At 42.4% G+C, this 27988-nt stretch overlaps 2 protein-coding genes across 5 annotated transcripts; both read left to right on the plus strand.

The window, feature by feature from the left end:
- The first annotated feature begins 1618 nt into the window (after window positions 1–1618).
- Window positions 1619–15922, plus strand: ncdn (neurochondrin). Its single transcript, XM_041882985.2, has 7 exons — window positions 1619–1720; window positions 4883–5087; window positions 5202–6458; window positions 12339–12583; window positions 12785–13000; window positions 13364–13506; window positions 15226–15922. Coding segments are annotated over exons 1-7 (2490 nt in total). The 5' UTR covers window positions 1619–1718; the 3' UTR covers window positions 15648–15922.
- A 946-nt stretch (window positions 15923–16868) lies between these two features.
- Window positions 16869–27374, plus strand: tfap2e (transcription factor AP-2 epsilon). 4 transcript variants are annotated; one of them, XM_041882981.2, is made up of 7 exons: window positions 16869–17076; window positions 19378–19833; window positions 22574–22628; window positions 24594–24825; window positions 25403–25521; window positions 25891–26029; window positions 26363–27374. In XM_041882981.2, the coding sequence occupies exons 1-7, from the start codon at window positions 17035–17037 to the stop codon at window positions 26622–26624; spliced, it is 1305 nt and encodes a 434-aa protein (XP_041738915.2). In that variant the 5' UTR covers window positions 16869–17034; the 3' UTR covers window positions 26625–27374. The 4 variants fall into 4 exon arrangements, with proteins under 4 accessions (XP_041738915.2, XP_041738916.2, XP_041738917.2 ...); XM_041882982.2 differs by having other exon boundaries at window positions 19378–19821; window positions 26363–27373; XM_041882983.2 differs by lacking the exon at window positions 16869–17076 and adding an exon at window positions 17807–18061 and having other exon boundaries at window positions 26363–27373.
- The last annotated feature ends 614 nt before the right edge of the window (window positions 27375–27988 follow it).

Here is a 27988-nt window from a genome sequence, read left to right on the forward strand (position 1 = left end):
GCTTCCTGCCATCCAGGACCTCTATACCAGGCGGTGTCAGAGGAAGGCCCTCAAAATTGTCAAAGACTCCAGCCACCCTAGTCATAGACTGTTCTCTCTGCTACCGGACGGCAAGCGGTACCGGAGTGCCAAGTCTAGGTCCAAAAGACTTCTCAACAGCTTCTACCCCCAAGCCATAAGACTCCTGAACAGCTAATCATGGCTACCCGGACTATTTGCACTGCCCCCCACCCCATCCTTTTTTACGCTGCTGCTACTCTGTTAATTATTTATGCATAGTCACTTTAACTCTACCCACATGTACATATTACTTCAACTACCTCAACTAGCCAGTGCCCCCGCACATTGACTCTGCACCGGTACCCCCCTGTATATATAGCCTCCCTACTGTTATTTTATTTGACTTCTGCTCTTTTTTTTCTCAACACTTTTTTTGTTGTTGTTTTATTTTTACTTTTTTTGTTAAAAATAAATGCACTGTTGGTTAAGGGCTGTAAGTAAGCATTTCACTGTAATGTCTGCACCTGTTGTATTCGGCGCATGTGACCAATAAAATTTGATTTGATTTGATTTGCTGTCGCTTTCTTTTATGTCTGCTACGTTACTGCAGACACGGTCATCTGAGCCATCCGATTGGCCAGTGGTAGGCCTATAGTGCACTTGATTTGCTCTCTGGGCCCGCCGGGAAGGCAGAGTTTGTACCTTCAGACACATGAAAAGGTTCAAATGGCAACAGTTCGCGCACAGGGCAGCTGAATCGGGTGCACCTACCGCCAACAGCCTGTGACAAATTTTTTTAAAAATAGGAACACAAGGCTTTATCGTTGGGTTTTTTACAGAAATGTTTGGCGATTTACTAGGAATGCGACCGGTTGGTGACCACTGCTCTAGAAAGTTGAGTGAAGTTCAATCTCGTGCTTCTCTCTGTGGGCTGATATTTCTGCATGGCAGTCCCGGGGAGCTGGGTGGCAAGTCTTGTGCTACTGCGCGTGCAGCTTAGCGGGAACATTGCTTGTAACCACACCAACCCAGGACCTCCACATTCAGCTTCTTCACCTTCTGAGGATTATTTCTGTCTGTAATAAAGCCCTTGTTTGGGGAAAAACTCATTCTGATTGGCTGGGCCTGGCTCCCCAGTGGGTGGGCCTATGCCCTCCCAGGCACACCCATTGCGGTGCCCCTGCCCAGTCATGTGAAATCCATAGATTAGGGCCTAATTAATTTATTTCAATTGACTGATTTCCTTCTATGAACTGTAACAAAGTAAAATCTTTGAAATTGTTGCGTTTATATTTTTGTTCAGTATGATTCACAAAAACGGGCTTTTTAGAGGTCTTGCTTGCGCAGTTTGCGACTTCACTCAGAAAGAAACCTAAACAAAACTAATCCAATCACTTCCGTCTCACGCAGCCATGTAATTGCAAACTTTTTAAGTAATATTTTTTTACTATGACAAAACACAACATTATCAAAGAGCATTAAAAATAAATCCTGTGCTAATAAAAAATATAAACGTTCCCAGAACTGAACACCAACCAAAATGGCGTCCTTACATGTTAAAGAACCTCCTCATGATTGGCCGATTATAATTTTTTGATCACGTTGATTGGTTGTTGTAACCATTTCTTGTTTTGATAGCTTACTTTCGTGGATGTCATTATCTTGTGCAGTGCAGCGCGGAAAGTTGAATGAACAAATAAAGAACGCAGCTAGCCTAAATGTGAGTATGTTTGTAGTTACTTACACTAATTCCATTGATTATTTTATCACAGTCGTTTTCAATGTATGCCAAATAAAATGCTAAAAGATATATACGCTGAACGTAAACGATATGAGTTCATTAGCCACCACACTTTGGCAAGCTTGCTAACGTGAGTTAGCCTAGCCCTTGATCATGACTCTCAGTTCAATTACACAAGAGTCATTGGATGAAGGTTTCTTCTGTACGGAGGAGTTTTGTTAAGAGCCCCGACGCTCCGTCTGAACATTAACATGCATCGCTTACGGTACGGTTTAGGAAGTAAATAATACACACCTTTTTATAGGGTTCGTGTTCCCACATGGTCATATCGCTATGTTACAGCGGCTCCGAATACCTGTGTAGAAGGCCGCCAGAAACGTGTTGTCACTGAAAAATACTGTCAGCTGCAACTGTGATAAAGCTGGGTAACCTCTTAAGGATCGGACCCTTTTTTTTAAATTTTCGCCTAAAATGACATACCCAAATCGAACTGCCTGTTGCTCAGGACCTGAAGCAAGGATATGCATATTCTTGATACCATTTGAAAGGAAACACTTTGAAGTTTTGTAGAAATGTGACATCAAGGTAGGAGAATATAACACATTAGATCTGGTAAAAGATGATACAAACCAAAAAACATTCGTTTTCTATTTCTTTATTTTTTCATCATCTTTGAAATGCAAGAGAAAGGCCACAATATAATATTGCAGTTTAGGCGCAATTTAGATGTTGGCCACTAGATGGCAGCAGTATGTGTGCAAAGTTTCAGATTGATCCAGTGAAGCATTGCAATACTGTACTATTTTGTATCAAGTCTGCCCAAATGTGCCGAATTGGTCAAATTGATACATTTTCAAGTACATAACTATAGAGAACATACAAAAATGATATGGTAATACAAAATGTAAGTTTACACACTCCCATGAATGTCATACATGATGGATCATTAACTTATACACTAACTTTCACACATCTAGATGGTGGGGTGGGTGTGGAGCCGGAGACAGCAGGGGTTCAAACTGTAGAACCCAGTTCCTACATTTGAATATAAAATAGATTTTATCAAACAAAACTATGCTACGTTTTATCTCTTGGACCCGTAGGATGACAAATCAGAGCAAGATTACTGAATGTAAGTACATTATTTACCTTCAGAGGTAAATGTATCAAACCAGTTGCCGTGATACGTTTTTTGTTGTTGTGCACTCTCCTCAAACAATAGCATGCTATTTTTTCACTGTAATAGCTACTGTAAATTGGACAGTGCAATGCAACCCTTTTTTGGTTAACAAGAATTTAAGCTTTCTGCCCATATAAGACATGTCTATGTCCTGGAAAGTTTGCTGTTACTGACAAGTCATGCTAATCACATTAGCGCACGTTAGCTCAACCGGCCCATATACGGGACACCGATCCCATAGAGGTTAAAACAGTGTACAATGCGTGTATTTTGCATTTGTGCAATTATTTTGATGTGATATGAAAAGGGCTTTGTTTCTAGAACCGTATCGTAAGTGAGAATCGATTCATGTTCAGATGGTGTATTTGGCTGCCAGAGCCAGTCTACCTCTGAAAATAACAAGGTCCTTGGACCTAAAGGCTAATGTTAATGTTAAGCTCCTTAAGAGTAGGGATGTCAAACTTTCAGGCTGCTGCACAGACACTGTGGAGGCTTTAGTCTAGAGCAGGGTTTCCCAAACTCGGTCACCCGGGTGGGGCCCCAGGACAGAGTTAGGGAAACTCTCGTCTAGAGCGGCGGGTTAAATTGTTTGAGAGCATTTTAAAACTCTCTAAATGGTTAAATGAGTGAGAAATATGTAATTGTTGCAATAGTTTGTGAGTGGGCAACATATACTATCACCTTACATTGATATGTTGAATTATTTTGCCATATTAAATTATTATGTATTGCGCTAATTTCCCTAATGTGGACAGTTTGTGTTACTAACTTACACAAGCTTGCATTTTTCACCCCATAAAATTGAGTGGAATTACACATCCTTTTTACCTCAGATTGGTGATATTAGTATAAAAGTGTATAGCCATCACGATGGCATGTGATTGATTGCTTAAAACAGATAAATATCTTTGGTTTTGTACCGTTGATTTTGTCACACGCGCTGGGATGCGCAGGACTTTGAACGCAGTTAATGAAATGGCACGGAAAATTTGGGGCGGTCTCTATAAAAGTCGCTTGCCATACACCAATACATGAATTCAACTGTCAAACTATCGCTTAAATAGCAGCCAACCATTGTCACTGTTGATATCCTATGCCGCGTCGTTATTTGTTTAATTTAACTAACAGAAAAGGTGGTCTGTTCCTTTTCTGTGATGGCAGCCTCCCGAAATGAATATCCGACATTCCAAAATATAGATAAGCCTTCTACAAGTTCTCATCTAACCAACCATGTATAGGTTATACCAAGTTTCGGTGTGGCCTTTCAATTGTGTTAGTTTCAACAAGCGTTTTCCCTCTGTTCTATTGATTTCAGCATGATATCGAAGTGATTAACCAAAAAAGGGTTGCATTACACTTACCGCGTTGGCGACCCACTTGAATCAAAATGCAACGCTTCAAAATGTAGGCCTAGCTAGCTGTCTTCTACAAATTGTTCTCTAACCAGTGATGTACACATTATTCCCAGATTCTGTGGGTTTTGTGTTAGTAGCAGTTAGTTTTAACAGGACGTGCAACCACATCTCCCCCCTCTCGCGCAATCGATATCAACGTGTGTGTGAGTGATTGACAAATGTGTTGCATTTCTCTTTCTGTTTTGCTTTGGATAAAAGCGTCTGCTAAATGGCATATTATTATATTATTAGATGATTGACGTTTCAACGTCAAGCTGATGTCTTAATCTGTTCGCATCCTGTACAATGGATTAAAGTGAGCAAAAATAAATCAATCTCTGCCTTTTTTTGTGTAGTGCTCCAACTTATTTCATAATGTGTTGACTGTTGGTGGTGAGCTTAGGGGAAACTTGCCTGCAATCAATCTGATCAAACCTGTATCAATACTCAGTTCAGAACCTAGCATAGGCCTGGCTATAACTATGTCAAATTTGTTGTGATGATGGGGCATTGTCTGGATCTCTGTCTAACTCATTTTCACCACTGATATGCATATTGTGTTGACAGGACTGCATTAGCAATGGCTGAGGGTACATGTATTGTGAGCTCTGAGAGTGATTCCAGTGGCCAACACACAGGCAGTGAGGAAGGAGAGGGAGCTCAGCAGGCGATAGATGCCTTGTCTGCTGCCCAGCGCGAGGTCCTGGAGCGCTGTCTACACACACTCACCCACGCCAAAAACGACAGCCACACACTCGCTGCACTCCTCCTGGTAAGTGTCACCAGTCTACCTTCTCATCGACCCTTAGTCATTCTATTTAATCTGGTATGGTGGGTAAAAAATAATAATCTCACCCTTATATTCTCTCTCCTTTCTGTTCTGTAGATTACACGATTGTGTCCAGCAGGCCAGCTCGACAGTGCGACGCTGCGGCGCATCTTTGAGGCGGTGGGGCTGAGTCTTCCAGCTCGCCTTCTGGTGACTGCGGTCCGGGGGAGTGACGCCTCCGGCTTGCCCCCAGAGGAGCTTCTGTCTCTGGGCACGGCTCTGTTGGCTGCCCTCAGCACAGACCCAGACATGGCTGCCCACCCACAGCTCCTCACCACCATCCCTCTACTGCTAGGGCTGCTGGCCGATGGGCCCAAATGGAGCCTGCAGAAACAAGCCCAGCACCAGGCTAGACAAGGGATGGAACCAGACCAGCCAAAACAGGCTGAAGATGGTGAACAGTCATCACAGAGCACAAACACTACCAAAGAGCCTGTCCAGGACACTGCAGGAGTCAAAGCACCAGCTCAGGATGCGAAGAGCACTACAGGCTCTGAGGAAGGTACTGCAGAGAATGGAGCTCCAACTTCCCATTCAACAGTCAAACTGGATGAGGCCTTGGCTACAGACTGTTACCAGGTTCTGATTACAGTGTGTGCTTTACCCCGGGGCCCAGATCAGCTCCTGGCCAGGGGTGCTGTCCCAGCTCTTTGTCGGGCCTTGGAGCAGAAACAGACACTGAGCCATGAAAAAGGGCTACCCCTCCTGGGTGCCCTCCTCTCAGGCAAAACTAAAGAGAGAGCCTGGAGTAAGCACCCAGCCGAACTCCTCTCCCTCCTGGCCAGAGTCTCCCAAGACTTCTGCAGAGCCACTGGCCTCACCCAGCTCGATATGTGTGCCCTGGTGCCGCAGTTCCTCCCCTTGCCAGGTGGGACACCAAAGGACACTGACTTAACGCCAACTATGGTCAGTCTGTGGGTGGCCCTGAGGCCCATGCTGCAGGCCAAGCTGACCCCAGATCAGTTAGGCCCTGTGTTAGTCCTCTCCGCCTGCCTGTTGGACCTGTGCGGCTGGGAGCCTGTGGGGCCACCTAAATTCTGTTGCCTGCTGGTGAACCGGGCCTGTGTGGAGGTGAGGATGGGCCTGGAGGAGCCCCCCGATACAGAGCTGAGTCCCCAGCTGCAACAGACGCTCACCGCCTGCTACCGCGTCATGGAGGCAGCCATGGAGCAGGCCTGCAGCAGCCAGGGAGTCACCCAGCAAAGCGATGCCCAGCCACAGACTGCCATCACTGGGCTCAGTCTGCAGCAGAGCAGGCAGGTTCTCCGGGTTCTGGAGGAGGCCTTCTCGGCAGTCATCTATCACCTTCAGCAGGTAAGAGAACGAGGCAAACAAGATGCATTCATACTCATTATACACACCAGCCAGAGTGTCTGTAAGAAAGTGTAGGTGGAGTTAAATTCAAATCATGTTTCCCGCAAGAAAACACTACATGACCAAAAGTATGTGGACAGCTGCTCGTCGAACACCTCATTCCAAAATCATAGGTATTAATATGGAGTTGGTCCCCCCTTTGCTGTTATAACAGGCTCCACTCTTCTGGGAAGGCTTTCCACAAGATGTTGGAACATTTCTGCGGGGACTTGCTTCCATTCAGCCACGAGCATTAATGAGGTTGGGCAATTAGGCCTGGCTCGCAGTCGGCGTTCCAGTTCATCCCAAAGGTGTACGATGAGGTTGAGGTCAGGGCTCTGTGCAGGCCAGTCAAGTTAATTCACGCCGATCTCGACAAACCATTTCTGTATGGACCTCGCTTTGTGCACGGGGGCATTGTCATGCTGAAACAGGAAAAGGCCTTCCCCAAACTGTTGCCACAAAGTTGGAAGCACAGAATCGTCTACAATGTCATTGTATGCTGTAACGTTAAGATTTCCCTTCATTGGAACTAAGGGGCCTAGCCCGAACCATGAAAAACAGCCCCAGACCATTATTCCTCGTCCACCAAACTTTACAGTTGCCACTATGCATTGGGGCAGGTAGCGTTCTCCAGGCATCCGCCAAATCCAGATTAGTCCGTCGGACTGCCAGATGATGAAGCGTGATTCCCGACGAACAGTTATTGTGCTGACGTTGCTTCCAAAGGCAGTTTGGAACTCTGTAGTGAGTGTTGCAACCGAGGACAGACGATTTTTGCGCGCTACGCTCTTCAGCACTCGGCAGTCCCATTCTATGAGCTTGTGTGGCCTACCATTTCGTGGCTGAGCCGTTGTTGCGCCTAGACGTTTACACTTCACAATAACAGCACTTCCAGTTGACCGGGGCAGCTCTATCAGGGCAGAAATTTGACGAACTGGCTTGTTGGAAAGGTGGCATCCTACATCCAACACAACCAGAGATCATGTCAAATAGGGTGTATGCAAATATAAAAAAAAATAGGAGTTTTGGGATAATTGACGTTTGTTGATTTCTTTGCAAATTTATAAAAAAAAATTAAACTGAAATATCACTATTACATAAGTATTCAGACCCTTTACTCAGTGCTTTGTTGAAGCACCTTTTGGCAGCGATTACTGCCTCAAGTATTTTTGTGTATGACGCTACAAGCTTGGCACACCTGTATTTGGGGAGTTTCTCCCTGGTTTCCTCCAGACTTGACGCTTGGCATTCAGGCCAAATAGTTAAATATTGGTATCATCAGACCAGAGAATCTTGTTTCTCATGGTCTGAGAGACCTTTAGGTGCCTTTTGGCAAACTCCAAGTTGGCTGTCATGTGCCTTTTTACTGAGGAGTGGCTTCTGTCTGGCCACTCTACCATAAAGGCCTGATTGGTGTACTGCTGCAGAGATGGTTGTCCTTCTGGAAGGTTCTCCCATCTCCACAGAGGAACTCTGGAGCTCTGTCAAAGTGACCATCGGGTTCTTGGTCACCTCCCTGACCAAGGCCCTTCTCCCCCGATTGCTCAGTTTGGCAGGGCGGCCAGCTCTAGGAAGAGTCTTGATAGTACCAAACTTCTTCCATTTAAGAATGATGGAGGCCACAGTGTTCTTGGGGACCTTCAATGCTGCAGAAATGTGTTGGTACCCTTCCCTAGATCTGTGCCTCGACACAATCCTGTCTCTGAGCTCTACGGACAATTCCTTCGACCTCATGGCTTAGTTTTTGCTCTGACATGCACTGTCAACTGTGGGACGTTATATAGGCAGGTGTGTGCCTTTCCAAATCATGTCCAATCAATTGAATTTACCACAGGAGGACTCCAATCAAATTGTAGAAATATCTCAAGGATGATCAATGGAAACAGGATGCACCCGAGCTCAATTTCGAGTCTGAATACTTATGTAAATAAGATGTGTGTGTGTGTGTGTGTATGTGTATATATATATATATATATATATATATATATATATATATATATATATATATATACACACAGTGGGGGAAAAAAGTATTTAGTCAGCCACCAATTGTGCAAGTTCTCCCACTTAAAAAGATGAGAGAGGCCTGTAATTTATCATAGGTACACGTCAACTATGACAAAAAAAAAAAAAAAAAAATTCCAGAAAATCACATTGTAGGATTTTTAATGAATTTATTTGCAAATTATGGTGGAAAATAAGTATTTGGTCAATAACAAAAGTTTCTCAATACTTTGTTATATACCCTTTGTTGGCAATGACACAGGTCAAACATTTTCTGTAAGTCTTCACAAGGTTTTCACACACTGTTGCTGGTATTTTGGCCCATTCCTCCATGCAGATCTCCTCTAGAGCAGTGATGTTTTGAGGCTGTCGCTGGGCAACACAGACTTTCAACTCCCTCCAAAGATTTTCTATGGGGTTGAGATCAGGAGACTGGCTAGGCCACTCCAGGACCTTGAAATGCTTCTTACGAAGCCACTCCTTCGTTGCCCGGGCGGTGTGTTTGGGATCATTGTCATGCTGAAAGACCCAGACACGTTTCATCTTCAATGCCCTTGCTGATGGAAGGAGGTTTTCACTCAAAATCTCACGATACATGGCCCCATTCATTCTTTCCTTTACACGGATCAGTCGTCCTGGTACCTTTGCAGAAAAACAGCCCCAAAGCATGATGTTTCCACCCCCATACTTCACAGTAGGTATGGTGTTCTTTGGATGCAACTCAGCATTCTTTGTCCTCCAAACACGACGAGTTGAGTTTTTACCAAAAAGTTATATTTTGGTTTCATCTGACCATATGACATTCTCCCAATCCTCTTCTGGATCATCCAAATGCACTCTAGCAAACTTCAGACGGGCCTGGACATGTACTGGCTTAAGCAGGCGGACACGTCTGGCACTGCAGGATTTGAGTCCCTGGCGGCGTAGTGTGTTACTGATGGTAGGCTTTGTTACTTTGGTCCCAGCTCTCTGCAGGTCATTCACTAGGTCCCCCCGTGTGGTTCTGGGATTTTTGCTCACCGTTCTTGTGATCATTTTGACCCTACGGGGTGAGATCTTGCGTGGAGCCCCAGATCGAGGGAGATTATCAGTGGTCTTGTATGTCTTCCATTTCCTAATAATTGCTCCCACAGTTGATTTCTTCAAACCAAGCTGCTTACCTATTGCAGATGCAGTCTTCCCAGCCTGGTGCAGGTCTACAATTTTGTTTCTGGTGTCCTTTGTCAGCTCTTTGGTCTTGGCCATAGTGGAGTTTGGAGTGTGACTGTTTGAGGTTGTGGACAGGTGTCTTTTATACTGATAACAAGTTCAAACAGGTGCCATTAATACAGGTAACGAGTGGAGGACAGAGGAGCCTCTTAAAGAAGAAGTTACAGGTCTGTGAGAGCCAGAAATCTTGCTTGTTTGTAGGTGACCAAATACTTATTTTCCACCATAATTTGCAAATAAATTCATTAAAATTCCTACAATGTGATTTTCTGGAGAAAAAAATTCTCATTTTGTCTGTCATAGTTGACGTGTACCTATGATGAAAATGACAGGCCTCTCTCATATTTTTAAGTGGGAGAACTTGCACAATTGGTGGCTGACTAAATACTTTTTTCCCCCACTGTATATATATATTTGCTAAAAAAAAAAAAAAAACTGTTTTCGCTTTGTTATTATGGGGTATTGTGTGTAGATTAAGGGAAAAAATACATTTATACATTTTAGAATAAGGCTGTACGTAACAAAGGGGAAGGGGTCTATACAGTGCCAGTCAAAAGTTGTTCTTTATTTTTACTGTTTTCTACATTGTAGAATGATGGTGAAGACATATGGAATCATGTAGTAGCCAAAAAAGTGTTAAACAAACCTAAATATAGTTTATATTTTAGATTATTAAAAGTAGCCACACTTTGCTTTGACAGCTTTGCACTCTCTTGGCTTTCTCTCAACCAGCTTCATGAGGTAGTCACCTGGAATGCTTTTCAAACAGTCTTGAAGGAGTGCCCACATATGTTGAGCACTTGTTGGCTGCTTTTCCTTCACTCTGTGGTCCAACTCATCCCAAACCATCTCAATTGGGTTGAGGTCGGGTGATTTGTGGAGGTCAGGTCATCTAATGCAGCACTCCATCACTCTCCTTATTGGTCAAATAGCCTTTACACAGCCTGGAGGTGTGTTTTGGGTCATTGTCCTATTGAAAAACAAATGATAGTCCCACTAAGTGCAAACCAGATGGAATGGCATATCGCTGCAGAATGCTGTGGTAGCCATGCTGGTTAAGTGTGCCTAGAATTCTAAATAAATCACAAACAGTGTCACCAGCAAAGCACCATCACACCTAGAAGGAAAGAAATTCCACAAATTAACTTTTAACAAGGCACACCTGTTAATTGAAATGCTGGTTGAGAGAATGCTAAGAGTGTGCAAAGCTGTCAAAGGCAAAGGTTGGCTACTTTAAAGAATCTAAAATATAAACTATATTTTGATTTGTTTAACACTATTTTGGTTCCTACATGATTCCATATGTTATTTCATAGTTTGTCTTTACTATTATTGTACAATGTAGAAAATAGTAAAAAATAAATAAAAACCCTTGAATTAGTAAATGTGTCAACTTTTGACTGGTACTATATATGTAACCCCTTACACTATATGGATAGGGCTAAATTGAAATGTTTCTTACAGATGAAATACGGAAAGCATATGCATAACCGTGGTAGCAATGAAAAGGGAACCGTTTGGAGATTATTGGAAAATTATTAGACTAAATGTGAGGACACCACAGTTCACAAGACTGAATCCAAACATTTCACTTGATTTTATGTGCATTTTACAATTACTGTACTTTTCGCCTGATTTCTTTAATGAAATCAGAAAATACTCTGCATACATTAGTAACATGATAAGAATATTCGTGGAAAATTTGGTGAAGGCGCAACATAAGACATGGCAAAGGTTTGAATGAGGTCTAACTGGTGTTTCCAATAGTGCATTCAGATGCGTGGTCCGCGACAAATTTTCTTCACAATACAACAAACGGGCTCATTCTGTTCATGACAACCCAGGGTATAACGCTGCGTCATCTTGGAACTGTACATCAAACATAGTGATCATAAACGTTGACACTATATTACATGAGTTTTATGATATGGAAATGTGAAGTGCACATTTGGACTCACAGGTGTTTGGCTTGCTTGTATGACATCAAAGCGATATTTGTTATAATCCTCTGTCTCATTTTTCAAAATACATAGAGTCCTCGTAATTTGCAGCATTTTCCTCACTCGGACAACAGAAAAGTAGCAAAAGTTGCCCATTTAGCGGGAGGGATGTGGGCAACTTCTTGTTGCGCGCGGTGGTCAAGTTCAGAACGGCTGTCAGTCAAAACCCATGCAGAGCTGTGAAGTGGAGACCCTGAGCTCTGATGTCATTTATAGCATGTAACTGTACAGCCACTATGTTCCAATTTAGGCACTTATCAGTGTCAATCTTCAATTTTCAATCCATATACGGGTACAAGTGTAAAGGGCCATATTTTCCAGTGATGAAGACATGGATGTCTCATGGTATGGTGGGGTATGCAAAGTGGGTCAACTTTGAGCACATTTACGTTTTGACATTCAGATCCAAAAAGTCACTTTCTGAGCGCTTCTACAATGGGAAAATATGTATTGAAGATTTTGTTCAAATCAAAGGGGTGCTGTCAAAAAGTGATTGAATTCAAATGGATTTACCCAATACGGTAGTGTTTAACTTATATCACACTTTCAGCTTTGCTCAAAGAGTATTCCTGTAAGAGAAGGCTAACTCTGATTCTGAAACTAACTTTTAAATATTTTTCTCCAGGTTGATCTGAGTCGTTACAGCGACCCCTTCATTTTCGCCACATTCCGTTCCCTCTGCGCCTGGCTTGCCGAAGAGACTTCCTGTCTCAAGGAGGAAGTGACCGCCCTCTTGCCCTTTCTGATGGGCTACGCCAGAAGCCATCTGCAGGGAGAGAGTCAGGACCAGGGTCTTTCCAATTGGATGTCGGAGATGTCTGTAGGTGACTGCTCACAGAGAGGGGCTTGGACAGGCAAAGATGCTCTAAGGTAGGTTGACTCAACACAAAGGAAGGATAATCTGATTTCAGTCCCAATTGAATTATTTTAAAAATTGCTCCTGATAACTGCATGCTGGGTTTAGTGCAGGTTGTCCTGATAGTCCCAAGCTTTGTGCATTTTATCAGGAGTTGACTGCATTTGGGAAACAGGATCGTATGGCACAGCCTCTCTCCCTTTTTTCCTCTCTAGGTATCTCCTCCCAGCTCTGTGCCACCTCTCTGCAGAGGACACCCCAAGGAAGGTGTTACTTACCCTGGACACCCCGGCTCTCCTCGTCACTTTCCTATCCCAGGGATGGGGCGACCTGCGGGGGAAAGGAGGGGCAGCATTATCCCGGGACCCCAGTATGGAGACAGCCTGCTCAGCCCTGCTCAACTTTGCTGTCACGGAACCAGAGCGAGTCAGGTACAAAATAAATACAACCCGCAGCTGCCCTTGTAGAGACCCAAATACACACGTATATGTTGTATAGCGTATACGTTTGTATTTTGTAGAGACTGAAATAGACACATTGTATGTTATACAAACATGTATAGCATAGTTTCATTTACTGACACTGGTGACTAGGTGGGATGGATTTTTATACAGCAAAATTGGGGTCGTTTTGTGTTGTTGACTATGAAAGATATGAAAATGAATCTCCCCCTCTGTCAGCAGTAAATAGTTCACTAACTGCAAGTTCACATTAGGGATGCACAAGATTACAATTCAACCTGTGTGACAGAAAATCTCTAATGTGTGTTATTTATGCACAATCTTGTCGCTCAGAAAGGACCCTTGTTTCAGAAGCCTCGAGTCATTGTTGAGTGAAGCACTTCCTGTTCTCCTGCACAAACCCCGCCTCTTGGTCCTGGCGGCCAATCTTTGTACTCTGGGGCTCATGATTGGCAGGCTTAAACCGGCTCCTAAAGGTGAGTTAACATGGCTTTGTTTTTAGATTAATTAATGTGCCAATTTCTGTCTAAATAGAATTGGTTATTTTTGCAATTGTATGCCTAATATAGTGCTACTTGAAAGTATGTGAACCCTACAGGGATGGTCATTATTTTGCTATTAAATAAACCTATAAAATCCTTATCTAAACCGAAATTCGTAATAAAGACATTCCAAGTAAATGACAGAAACAAGAAAATTATATTTTCATTGTTTGTGTAACAGAAACTCAGATTTTATGTGTGCAAAAATATGAACCCCTTAAGTCAATAGCTTGTGGCGCCTCCATTAGTAGGGATAACTTGGACTAAACGTCGCCTATAGCCAGTAATCAGTCTCTGACATCTGTTTTGAGGGATTTTTGCCCACTCCTTACAGAACTCAGCCAATTGAGTGAGGTTTGAGGGGTGTCTGGCATGAACATCCCACTTGAGGTCCTGCCACAGCATCTCGATTGGATTTAGGTGAGGACTTTGACTTGGCCAGTCCAAAACACAAATCTTCTTTCTCCTGAGCCATTCCTTGGAAGATTTGCTTGAATGCTTTGGGTCATTGTCTTGTTGGAAGACCCATTTTCGGCCCAGCTTTAGCTCCTTGACTGATGGCCTGACGTTCTGTTCAAGAATCTCCCATTATACCTCAGAATTCATGGTTCCCTTAATGATGTGGAGTCGTCCAGGTCCAGAGGAGGAAAAGTAGCCCCAGATCTTGACATTCCCACCACCATGCTTGACTGTTGGGACAAGGTTATTTTGGTGGTAGGCAGTGTTGGGTTTTCGCCAAATATAGCAGTGTTGATTGTGACCAAAAAGGTCAATTTTGGACTCATCGGTCCAGAGAATGGACTTCCAGAAACCTTCAGGTTTGTCCAGGTGGTCTCTGGCAAAGTTAGGCAGTTTGGTTATTTTTTGACAGCAGAGGCTTCTTCCTAGCAACCCTCCAATGAATGGCATTTCGATTCAGTGTTCTTGTTGAAGCATGCACAGTTACCTGAGATGCTGCAAGGGAGGTCTGCAAATCTCTAGATGTTATGTTTGGGTTGGCTTTTACCTGATTTATTATTGTTCTTGCGGCTCTTGGTGATCTTTTGGAAGGGCGTCCACTTCTAGACCGAGTTGCTGTCATGTTAAATGCTCTCAATTTGTAAATGATTTGCCTCACAGTGGACTGATGGAGCTCAAATCATTTTGAGATGATTTTATAGCCTTCCCCAGACTGATGTGCTCTCACTACCCTTGTCCTGATGTCCTCTGAGATCTCCTTTCCTCTGCATGGTGTGCTTTGCATTCACCTGGATGGGTAACACCAAACTGACCGGGTTTCTTATCTCTATTTATCAGAGTCCCGCCCAAACTCTTTCCTAACGATCTCTCCTTTGATTGGTTCATTTGGTAGCTAATTATTTACCCACCTGATTCTACTTACCTACTTGATTTAACCAATGCAACTTGGGGTTCACTTGTTTTTGCACCTGCACTAATTCCTACTACACGCATGATTTCCTCTACACCAACATATGGTATTGGTAAATATAAACCTGTTATGACAGATCAAAAAGACTGGTTCTGATTTAAATTAAGATTTCATGGTAAAAACTGAAAAAATCTGTAATTGCACAAGGGGTTCACATACTTTCAAGCAGCACATACTTTCAATTCATTGAAGCCTGTCTTCATATTTCTTCTACCATGTTCCAGCTCCGGTTGAAGCAGGCCAGAGGCGGTTCTTCTCCGCAGCCCTGCGGTTCCTCCGTGGTGCCCTGGACTCCAGCTCGAGCCCGGGCCCAGTTAGGGTGACCCCTGCCTGGGAGGAGTGGTGGGAGGAGGCTGGGGAGCTGTGGAGGCTGGGTCTGCAGGCCCTGGGAGGCTGTGTGAAGGCCCAGCCCTGGATCATCACCCTGGTCAGGGAGGAGGGTTGGCTCAACCACACCCTCACCATGCTGGGCTCCTGTAGCGCCTTGCCTGACCCCCACACCCATGGGGCACTAGAGGAGGCCCTCTGCGCAGTGGCACTCCAGTGCCCGTTCTGTCGACAGGAGATCAGCGTCCTCGTGAAGAGCAGTGCCAAGGGAGCCTTGGGTAGCATGGGCAATCTGAGGAAATCCCTTACCACAAACTGAAGCACTTGTGTATTGATCATGAAGATGAGGGCCAGGAGTTTTGCCTGAGCAGATGCGTAACCTGACCGGGAAAAACTCCAGGCCCTTCAGCCTCTAGAGACTAATACAAAATGGCTGAATATATCATTGTGTTTAGTAACAGGCTATATTTGCTTTGTCATACGCTTCCTGATAAACATTTCAGTTGTTTGTAAGATGGTATGACTGTATATAAGCGGTCTGTTACATGTATGAAAGTAAGTGAAGCATAAAATAAAGAATTATTATGATAAAGATTTCATCTTAAATGTTTTAATTTTGAAGCAGAATGTTCCTTCAACAGAGAAGAGACAGTATGCACTCTCAAAGCTGTCCTGCTTACTACTGAAATTCAAAACACTTACAGAATGGATGCATAAAACCAATGTTCCTGTTTTCTGAAAGGAGTGATGCGGTTTATGAACAAATACATTTTAGACTAATATAATCGGTATAGTAACTATATTGTACTGTAGTTAAGGTGAACCAATATCTTTCCATGTCTCTATGCATGTTACTTTTTCTACCGCTAGATGGCATTCCACTTTGGGTCATGGTAAATCCCAGAATTATGCATGGTTTACGCATTGAGGTTATTTTGAAGAGACTGATATATCAGTGAAACAATTATTTGATTTATTCTTTGTTTGGCAGATGATATTCTCAATCCATAAAACTGAAAAAAAAAATTTACTTATTTTCTCTGAAATGTCAAGTTAACGTTGGTCTTTAGATTTTAACGCTGCATTTAGCTTTATTAATTTATTTCTTACAAAAAGAGAAAGTCATTGCATGACGATGTTTAATTTCCGAGAAATGTAATTGATAAAAAAATCAACAGGGTCTCAAGTCTGGACAAAGTTTTCAAATGATACAGTAGCAAGAGACACCAGTACCCTGAAGTTAAGAGTGTACCGTTCTAATAATTCCGTTTGAATGGATATATATATGAAAACGCTTAAATATAATATTTATTTGCCTGTAATTAATTCAAATCTGATCTATACAGTTTGCTTAAAATGCCATGGTCATGCGTAATAGTATAATTGCACATTACAGTACAACTTCATGCATTCGACTTGGTCAATGTGATTGTGTTATCTATACAAATTGTTCCTTTTGGCTTGAAACTCTCACCCTTTTCTGCCCTAATTTAGCAGCCCTCTTGACTCCCCTCACACCACTCCCCAAACTTCCGTCCATGTCTCTGAGTGACTCATACAAAACTCCTGCGTCGCTACTCCAACTAACTCACTCTTCAGTCTACCTTCAGCTCGTCTTTATCCATCCTCCTGTTGCCAGCTATAACCTCCTGTCCAAGCGTAACTTCAATATCTGCGACCCGCCCACCCTTTACAACAACGTCATCATGCTTTGGAAATCTCGAACGAAGACTGAGCCCTACTGTCAGGTAACAAATTATTTGGCTATGCTTGAATTGATAAAAGTTTATAAAATGGTTAATTAATTTTGAAAATTGTTTTCTCTCATGCTATTACTGATAGGGCTAGATAGGGCTTATAATTAATATATATTTCTAAGATAGTATTTGTAAAGTGGCAAGAACTAGTGACAACTTGTTTGATGCTATAATGAGTTTGGGGATCGATATTGCAAATGATATCAGTTCTCCAATTTGGGTGCCTGAAATGCTGTAGATAACATTCCCTCATTGTCATGGTGAGCACGCTCAAATTATTCAAAATTATGTAAATATATTTCAAAAACACTTTAAAAGTTGTTTTGAGTTATCTGTATCATCTAACAAAAAGTTGAGCGAGGTGGATAGCGTGCGTAATGGTTTGATTACGCGGCAGACTAAAAAGAAGGCTGGATATTGATTCATATAGCCTAACAAATAGGCTGTTTGACGCATACTCTGTGCCAAAATTATTTTGGGTTGTCTGGGAATGAGACCTCTCATTTAGCGTTTAAAACCGAAGGCAAATAATATGGGGATGTTTGGTTAGTTTAATAACTTCTAATCTAAAAAGAAAGTAAAGGTAGGCAAATTATCAAACAAATGTGGGAAAATGAATGAACGTTTGAATGAATATCTCTTTAAGGGAACTGGACTCCCCCACCCCTCCCCTCATTCTGTTGAGCGAGTTCAGAAACCTATAAGTAGCGCGCGCATGGAGAACGTTTAGGACACTTTCTGACAGCAGCATCCGTAACAGCACGTGCTTGAGGGTTGGCACATTGAGACATTTCTAAAAGCAAGAAGAAGAATTTAAAAAAGCTTTAGCTATTCCCTGCATGGATCTTGTAGACAGATGAAAGTATATTGGATTATAACTATTTGGTGACATCGATAAGACATTGACAGCATCCATATCCTAGACTGTGAATTTGGGTAACCAGAAGAGATGTTAGTCCACACATATTCGGCCATGGTGAGTCCCTGTACATTCAATACTACGCGCTAGTCTGCAGGCCAGATTAGGTCCTATATGGTCTTGTCATTTTCAATTTTTACAACTTTGTCTTGACTCGAGTGGGCACAGATATGTGACGTTAACTTCGCACTAGCGGCGCCGCTTTTGTCATTGTCAGCTGTCGGGATAGATCGGCTGTATGCGGAATGTCTGACCGCATCAAAGTGTCCGTAGAAATATGAATTTAAAGAGAGCCGAATAAACGAGGATGGCACTTTGAGATGGTAGATCATAATCATTTTGTAAAAGTACTATCGCGTTTTGCTGTGGTGAGCATAGTGAAAATTGAAACTGCTAAAGGGGTGTGAAATGTATAAGGCATACATGTTCTGATGGTAACCTATATATTAGTATAGTGGTTATCGGTGTTATGTTGTCATTTATTATTTTATACATATTTTAAATGACCTTTTTCCTTTGATTTTAAATCCCCCATTGCTCGTTTCTAATAATGAACATTGTTCCAACAATTAAAATTGATCTGAGTGACCCAACTTTAGAAAAATCGATTTTAACCAGGAAGTGCATGCATATGGGGAGGAAGGTAGGCTACAGGACAATTGGAGAATATTGCAAAATGGTTGCATTGATGATAGTATGTTATTACAATATTAAATGATGACTGCCAAATTCATTCAGACAAAATGGCTAAAGTTATGTTTAGGCTATATTGCTTTACATTTACCTTAAAAATATTTACAATATTTTGTAAATATTTCAGAAACTCCTGTAGTCAAATGTGTTCACATATTTTATAATATTGAGTATTGTATTTCCCAGGCCAACATGATGCTATTGCGCATTTGATACCTGTCCTTTGTTCTGTTGGGGTTCTCAGTGGCCATGACCTTTGTGACACTGACATGCAGCGATGCCAGGGGCACCTGCTGCCTGTCTGCATGCAAATCAAACACTCCGTTTGAGTTATTTTGACATTTTAAATATTAAGCTACATTTGTTAGTTTTTTGTGGTCAAGACAGACTAAGTTTTGTGCAGTTTTATATAGGCTATCGAACTGATTTAAAATGTCATTTTATTTTTGTATTTAAATTTCATTGCAGTTCAGTTAACCACTTCACACAATAATAACGAATTGTAATGGGCTTATGATAACGCTTAGGCTACTATTTATAGTTTTGCTAAGATTATTTGAATCGGGGGAAAAATGTAATTATAGGCCTGACATTTGGTCCAGTAAATCGTCGCATTTGCATGTAATCAGAAAATAGTTTGATTTAGAAGTCTAAGCTACTTTTTTGTATTTTATGCACAGGACCGCGCGGACGGACTGACCGGCTCCTCGCCGAGTGGGCGACTGTCCCAACTCTCCTCGCTGAACCAGGCAGCTTACTCCTCGGCTCCCCCGCTCTGCCACACACCCGCCTCTGACTTCCAACCTCCGTACTTCCCCCCTCCATACCCACAGTCTTCGCTCTCATACTCACAGAGCCAGGACTCTGCATACTCTCACTTATCGGACCCCTACACCTCCATCAACTCCCTTCATCAGCATCAGCAAGCGGCATGGCACTCGCAGAGGTCGCGTTCGGACGAGGCGGGGCTATTGTCACAGTCACACCGGGCTTTAAGCCTCGACCACCGTCGGGAGTACCCCGGTATACCCCGGCTTCTCCACGGACTCGGGGAGGGTGCAGCAGCGCTAGGGGACGGTCCTCTTGGAATGCACCTTGGACATCACGGACTGGAGGACATGCAGGTGGGTTTATTTGTGCGTGGACTTTTTTTATTATTCCTTTTCCCGTTCACAAACACTATATTGGTCGTGCGTAAAAGTCACCTTCCAGCGCATAGCCTAACCCATGCACCCATTATGTAGATAATTGCTGCATTAGTTTACAATTTTTTGTGGAAGAATCTATAAGAACTATGCGAATAATTGTGTGTATGGGCAAGGATTCTTTCTGTCACTTTTCTTTTTTTACTTAGTCATTTTCTTCTTATGCGTATTTTACGCACTCGCTTTTTTCTCTCAAAGGGTCCACCTTAGAAAAATAGCTATTTGTAAATGCAATTCCTATAACATTTGGTAAAACATTGCATATTTACCAACTGTTACACTAATAATGGTCTCGAAGTGGCCACCTGTCAAATGAAATGACCTCGCTCTTCGCCCTGATCTTATTGCGAGAGTGTACTCACAGTTTTAAAATATTATTTAGAGGCCAAGGATATTTTCCCTGTGGCAGTGTAAATAGGCTAGAGACTTGTCTAAGTGGTGATGATTGCGTTGATGGATACATGTAGGCCTAATCATGTTAAACGGAATTGGTCCACTAATTGCAGGGGCTCGCTTGTCTCGTTAGTTTAAAAATTATTTTAGTTCAACCTAATCCCCAAAGTGTTGTTATGTTAAATATGGCAGGCAGAGATCAAACAATTAAATCTGATATCAACTAACAATTACATTATTAGACCTTGAATACATTTCAGTGATATGTTTAACTATATTAACCTACTTTGTGGACGCAGTTCTCAAATAGATGATTTGGATAAGCCATTTATTTCAGGTAAATTTAAATAGATATTGGATATCGGAAATATCAACAAAATAATAGGATGATTTATACTATTACCTTATATATAACTACTTTGTTTCTAATTTCAATAGCCTATTGACAATGTATTAATTGCAACGAGGAAATTAACAAAATTGATATTAATCTCCTGAAAAATGTACATAATAATAATCATAATCATAATATTAAATATAATATATGTTGTATTTCTTTCCTTCCTGAATAGTTTTGTTCTTTGTGTGTCGAAATTCAAGGTTGACTTAGGCCAATAGGCTATCCACTAACACATGAAGCAAGCCAATATTTCGTTGGTTGCTTTAGCCGATATCCATTGAAGTCATAGGGAGAAATGTTCAACATATTATGGTATGCATGCTATTTAGCAAGAAGAATAGTTTAAACGTTGCTATGGATTTATTGAGTAGTCAACCACACACAAGCAGGTGCAGATTCAGATGCATTTGTTCAAAGCATCCTGCATCTCTCACACAATTCGGCGCAACCAATTGATTCCCGTGGTCATTAATACAAAGAAACACTTACTCAAGCGGAAGGCATGGAGTCATCCAGGGCATGTTTGTGTTAAACGCTCTCTCTTGACAGAACCTTTATTTGATTAATGGTTTAAATTCGCACGTTTGAGCCCCTTATAAATCCGACACACAGAGCATCTCTCTCTGCATAATATTTTTTTTATTATCATACTCCTCATGACACATGTAGAATAACATAGAAATACCCCACAAATGGCAAACAGTTAAACGTTTAAAATGTTGAAATGTTTGTTGAATTTGTTATAGCGGATTATATTGGTCACTTTATTTTGTAGTTCAATGATATCCCCCCCCAAATAGCATGGCGCTTGCAACGCGAGGGTTGTGGGTTCGTTTCCCACGGGGGGCCAGTATAAATAAATAAATAAAATAATTATGCACTCACTAACTGTAAGTCGCTCTGGATAAGAGCGTCTGCTAAATGACTAAAATGTAAATGTAAAAATAGGCCTATGTCTGAGCGTAGTAAAAAAATAAAAATAAGTACTTTTTTAAAATAAAGTTTCTTTGCTGAATAGACAAGTAGGCCTGATCCGTCCCTATAAACATATGTAGTCCTAGGCTTAAGATGGATAATTACATAAAGATTGAGCGACTTGAAAATTGGGCTCTATGATTACATTTTTCTAAATGTCCGATGTGCAAGAATTCACATCGAAAAGGAGTGCGATCGCAGGGTTTATCTCACGATTAGCCTCTTTGTCATTTAAAGTGAAAAACACCCTACTTATGCTGTAGTTTTTTAAATTTACAACTTAAAATGTGTAAAAGACATATGGAGTTGACAAAGTGATTATCATGCCAATAGCCCTCCCATAAGACACTGCTCTCAACTCACAAACACAAAATATGTCAGTTCTTTGTCTAGGTTTTCATAGAGTAAAGACAATGTTAAGCAGGGCCAACTTTTGTCTTGTTCTTTGTTCTCTGACCACACAACATTGTATATATGCACAGCCAGTTTCAACAAATAGTGCAATTCTGTTTACTGCTTTTTCTTCCACACCTATAGTGTGTAGACCACAACTCCACTCTATTCATAGAGATCACATACACTAAATGTATTCACTTGGCCTTGAATAAAAGCGATTGCTAAGTAGCATATACTGTATTATGATAAGGGCCCCACAATAACCACCTCAACGTAGAATTAAGGCCGGCTTCTCATTAAACTGCCCTCTTCTGAGTCTAGTTTCCAACACGGATTCCCTAACGAACCACAAGACTCTAGCAAATCTGCCACTCAACTGTTATAATTTTCATACACTGTGATAAGAGCTAAATTATAGATTGCACTTGGCCCCAGACTAGTTTTGAATTGGCTGGTGAGGGTAGTGAATAAATGATCCTGACTGCCCACTGTATCTACCCAACACAGGGAATGGAGGAGGGATCAGCCTTGGGCATCCTGGACCACTCCGTCATTAAGAAAGGTAAGGGATGGCAGAGCTCTGTGTGTTTGTGTGTGTGCGCACCCTTCCCTATAAACACCAACCACCCCTCCAGCATACACACACACATACACACACACACATACACACACACACACACACTATAAATAATTCTGTTTTGCTATTTCATTTGAAGTCAAAAAGTCCTCTAATACTCGGCTGCAGACTTCACCCTAAAGGCAGTCATTCTTAATGAACTGTTCATGGTCATATGAGAGGAAGAGAGGGAGAGCGAGGGGGATTAGAGCAAGGAAGAGAAAAAAGAAGTGGGCCAAGGAAAAGGGAGGGGAAAGAAGGGTAAAAGAGAAGTTCTGGGGAAATTCACAGCCGTATGATCACTCTGTTACCAATACTAAGAACTAGGATTTTTCACAAGACACAGGGGCACGATTAACTAATTCAAGTTGAATTCCAAATCAGCTTGAAATACTTAAATTCCAAATCAGCTTGAGTGACTACACCGGAGACATGACATCTATGCATGAGCAATGCTTAAAATGTATTTTGCAACCAACACTCATTTTCAAGAGAAATGACTGTCATTCCACTGATTTGCAGAGGTTGAGAATGTATCAATTACAGCGCGTACTCATGGCCACGGATTTAAGAGCATAGAACAAACTCAAAGCCCACATGAATAAGCGGATCTGAGGGGAGAGAGGGAGAAACCAGAGAGAGAGACATAAACCGAGAGAGAGCGAAACAGAACAGGGAGAGGGAGACACAGAGAGACCTAAAAGACCTCTCCACTGTTCAGCGGCCGGGCCTGGCTGGCTCTGAATGGGGGATAGAGAGAGCTCCCTTCTGTCCGGGAAGGCCGTCCACGGAGAGAGAGTGGAGAGACTGCATTACAGCGGCAGCACTAGCACAGATGACAGTAGGCACAGAGATAATAACTCTGCAACAGTATAGCTAGTCACTGGGAGGATGCACTGAGCCAAAGGGATAAGGGGGGGTTAGTAGGGGGCTGAAGAGAGAGATGCAGAAACACAGACACAAATGCACACACAAACAGGGGCAGGAGAGGATACTAGGATACCATAGAAACACCGTAATGCACACTCATACATAAAACACACACACTCACAGAGGGAAAGGGTTAATTCAATCCTCTCATTTCAGCCTGTAGGAGCCACACAGCCTTTAGATCCCAGCCCACAGTTCTGGAATGAGAAGATGTGTGATTAGTGGGCTACACCAGCTAATCTGAAGAAAACAAATTAACGGTTTAAAAGATGATGTAACAAAGATGTTTGAGCACAAATTAAAAAGCCAAGGGGACTAATTTTTTTACGTCAACATAAATCATTATTAGGAACTGAATGGCCATTTAAATTGTAATAATTTTTTGAATACTCCTCTCAAGTAACGGCAAATATTACCACAATGCTTAGATTTTAACGGTTCAAATGCTTTCTTAGCCACAACAATTCTATAATTTGCATTCATATGGTAGTTCTGCTTTGTCCCCAGTTTCCCCCAGTTTTTAAACCTGTAAATAGGCAAAACTTAAGTTCTAGCAACATTCAATACTTGAGAATGAAGGTCTTTAAGCTTAGCAGTCAGAGAAAAGTGACTGTGAAAGTAGTGCGGTATGAATAACATCTATATGAGATGTGTTACTTAAAGAAACAAGGCACCCACCTGCTGTGACCGCAATAGTGGTACCAGAACTAGAGCTGTCAACACAGGGGAAAACGTGCCACTGAATTTATTATCCATGTAATAAACACATTACTTCCATTAGAACATCAAGGTTGAAAGTGTTTCATGTATATTAGAAAGGATTGTGGAAATTCAATTTTTATTCACCTTTACACTTTTTTTCTCCCTCCCCAATACCAATCTTTCTCTATCATCTCTTCCTATCTTGCTATCTCTCTCTCTCTCCATTTTCCACCCTCTCTCTCTCTCCCGCTTCCTTCTACCCTCTCTCTCTCTCCACAGTTCCCATCCCCTCCAAGCTGAATGGCTCGGCCCTGTCGGCACTCCACCTCAGTAAGGATGGTCTAGGGATGGGTTCTGTGTCCAACCCAGGGGAGGTGTTCTGCTCCGTCCCCGGCCGTCTCTCCCTCCTCAGCTCCACCTCCAAGTACAAGGTCACTGTGGGGGAGGTGCAGCGACGGCTGGCCCCACCCGAGTGCCTCAATGCTTCCCTGTTGGGCGGAGTCCTGCGCAGGTGAGAGGGTCGGAGTTTGGAGTTAGGGGTGGGGAGAAAGAAACAGTGGAGACAGACACACACACACAGCTTCACATGATAATAAATCAAATAAGAACATTCTGAACAACAGATGTATTCATGTATTCTGAACAATAGAATACAATATTTGTCACCCCTTGATTGCTTAATATATCCAGTGGCAAAAGTCCCACTCCTCTACAGAGAATGTAATAATGCATATATTATAAGACACATTTTCAATTCCTCTAAGAATTTGTAATGCATGTTTTTTTAATGAAACACTTTTCCTGTTCAGTGTTCATACATTGGTAGTGCATATTTCAAATAATTGTCCTTCTATAAATGCTTCGACACCATATCTAACAAAAACGGAAAGGAAAAGCAAAGGACCAAATGAAACCATCAAGTGGCAACAGTACTATTCTATGGCCATGGGGACTCTTGTGTGAAAGCAGCCCAGACAGACAGACCTAGCAGTGAGCAGCCAGAGCCAAGGACTAGGCTCAGTGGTTTGTTATGTGGCCACACAGACATATCTTAAGCTGCTCTCTCTGTCTCCACTCTACTCCCTCAGGGCAAAGTCAAAGAATGGTGGGCGCTGTCTGAGAGAGCGTCTGGAGAAGATTGGGCTCAATCTCCCTGCTGGGCGACGCAAGGCAGCCAACGTCACCCTCCTGACGGCTCTAGTGGAGGGTAAGAGGCCCACAGTAACTTGGACACATACTGACACACATTCATGGGTGAACACACACACACATACTGTAGATTTAAAGAACAACTCTAGGTAGAGCACATATTTCCCAGTTATCGCTTAGTCAAATCTCTATTAAAATCTACTGCCACTGTGAGTAATTCACTTTTCAACCAAAATGTATTTGCACAATTAAATTGAAAGAAAATTGGTCATGAATGAGTAATAACATAAAAGATCCTCCAGTACCATAAACCAATGATAAACCCAAACAAGAGCATCACATAAACTGAGCTTTGCCTTATTTCCTGCCGACCCTCCACATTGACATCCGGTCATTCACTAGTCTTTTCTATCTCCTCCCTTCCCAGGTGAGGCGGTCCACCTGGCCCGTGACTTTGGGTATGTGTGTGAGACGGAGTTCCCTGCCAGAGCGACAGCAGAGTATCTGTGTAGGCAGAGTGACCCTGAGCAGCTTCCCACACGACGCAGTATGCTGCTGGCCACCAAGTGAGTGTCTCATGATCCCTGTCTGGGCCTAATACACTCTGACAGTAGATACAGTCTCACTAATATTGAACAATCTCCAGTATTGCATATACATACAGATATACATAGTGTGCATTGCGTGAAGGGTTGACACCAACTAAAAAAAGATGTTCAGCTTAACTGAAGCAGACAAAGCTATTTAGGAAATATGTGTTTAGTTTTAATGAGTGATTATCGTCCCATTACATTGTTAAATGTTGACCTGAAAATGTTGATGTATAATGAAGAAATTGTGATTAAAAACCAACATTGGCATTGAAAAATTCTAACCCTGGTCCTACTTTTTCTTCTCAGGGAGATCTGCAAGGAGTTTGTGGACCTAATGTCCCAGGACCGCTCTCCTCTGGGGGCGAGTCGTCCCAACCCCTGTCTGGAGCCCGGGGTCCAGAGCAACCTCACCCACTTTAGCCTGCTCACCCACGGCTTCGGCACCCCAGCTATCTGCGCCGCCCTCTCCGCCTTCCAGAGCTACCTGGTGGAGGCCATCAAAATGCTAGACAAGGACCACGGGGGTGGCAAGGGCCACCACGAGAAGGAGATGAAGCACCGCAAATAGGTGGACGGCTTCTGACGAGGTTGGAGATTGACGGACTGACTGATTTTCCCTATTCCATCCTTTCTTAGCCTCCTTTAAGAGGACAAAGACTGACGTTTCTTCCCGAAATTCCTACTGTGGCCCAATCCCTCACAGGGAAGGGCATGGTGATGTTTGTACTGTATATGTCGGCCACCTCACACAAAGACGCATGGACTTCTTCTTCTGGGCTGCTGGTTTTCTAGGCAGTGTCCATTCCTAACTGCCAATGACATTTTCTGGTTCTGGCTTTATGTCCCTGTCTGTCTGACTGTCAACCTGCATTCATTGGAGTGCCCTCTACTTCCCATAGAGATACAACTATTTATCTCTAGGCTACTTCCCTTCAAAGTCTGTTTGACTGTCTGGACTTGTACCCACTTTGAAAACATCTTGTCACAAGAGACGAGCCATATCCAGGACAGTCAACTTTCTCAGTTTTGCTCGTTCCTCATCTGGACATTGGATACCATCCAACTCCACCCCATAGGATGGGCAGTTTGTGTACTACGATTCTATATGGGTGCTGCTGTGTAATTGAGTTCTTGGGGGTGGGAATGGGGGGCGTGGTGTCCCAGGCAGCTATGGGATTTATTTTAAGGGGAGGGTAGGTGTGGGTAAATTAAGAAAAACCCCACATCATTTTGTACTTACTGTGTATGTTTAATATTAATGTTATTACTGTTATTATTATTGTATTACGGCATAAATGTAATATATTATTAAAGAATAACTGATGCGGACTGTCTGGGTATCATGTTTTATCATTCACTGTCAATTTTTAATGTAAATTCAAGTTTTATTCTAATGTTTATTTATTCACGATTTTAATACCTACAAGCCACTGGCCATCAAATAGATCATTCAAAATATGAATGGTTAAAAAAGTCAAATTGCTGGTGAATGTTAATGTTTTTATCTCAAGAATCATTTCTTAAGATATACCCCCAAAATTTTTTTACTAAAACGTTTTTGATAGAGAAAATATTTGTTGCTAATTTAAAAAACAGAATATTCAACAAAAAAAGCAATTCACCACTTATGATTAACCATAGACACTACTCACAAACACAAAATAATAATTACTGATGCGAATGTGCACCCCAGGGGCCACTAAAAATTCAGAGAGCCCATTTACGGCAGAGCGATGAGGTGAAAGCTATCCCTCACCTTCACAGCGGTGACAGCGGCAACAGTCACCGTGCCAGGCAGTAGCCAGCCCCACCGGTACCTGGGAGACCACCGCGACACCAGTGCACAACAAACACTGCACCTCATCTCCCGTCCCTCTCCCCCATCTGGTGTTACACTACCTCTCCTATCTTCTTGTTCTCTCCATTCTCTAC

Source organism: Coregonus clupeaformis, chromosome 8 (assembly GCF_020615455.1).
Source record: "Coregonus clupeaformis isolate EN_2021a chromosome 8, ASM2061545v1, whole genome shotgun sequence".
Classification (NCBI taxonomy): Eukaryota; Metazoa; Chordata; class Actinopteri; order Salmoniformes; family Salmonidae; genus Coregonus; species Coregonus clupeaformis.

Bases quoted from the DNA above. Each gene is read 5' to 3' on its own strand.
- ncdn (XM_041882985.2), top strand. The intron at 6,459-12,338 runs GTAAGAGAACGA...ATTTTTCTCCAG, and splicing joins TCATCTATCACCTTCAGCAG to GTTGATCTGAGTCGTTACAG. The intron at 12,584-12,784 runs GTAGGTTGACTC...TTTCCTCTCTAG, and splicing joins ACAGGCAAAGATGCTCTAAG to GTATCTCCTCCCAGCTCTGT.
- tfap2e (XM_041882981.2), top strand. From the start codon at position 17,035: ATGCTTTGGAAATCTCGAACGAAGACTGAGCCCTACTGTCAG. The intron at 17,077-19,377 runs GTAACAAATTAT...TTTTATGCACAG, and splicing joins AGACTGAGCCCTACTGTCAG to GACCGCGCGGACGGACTGAC. The intron at 19,834-22,573 runs GTGCGTGGACTT...TACCCAACACAG, and splicing joins ACATGCAGGTGGGTTTATTT to GGAATGGAGGAGGGATCAGC.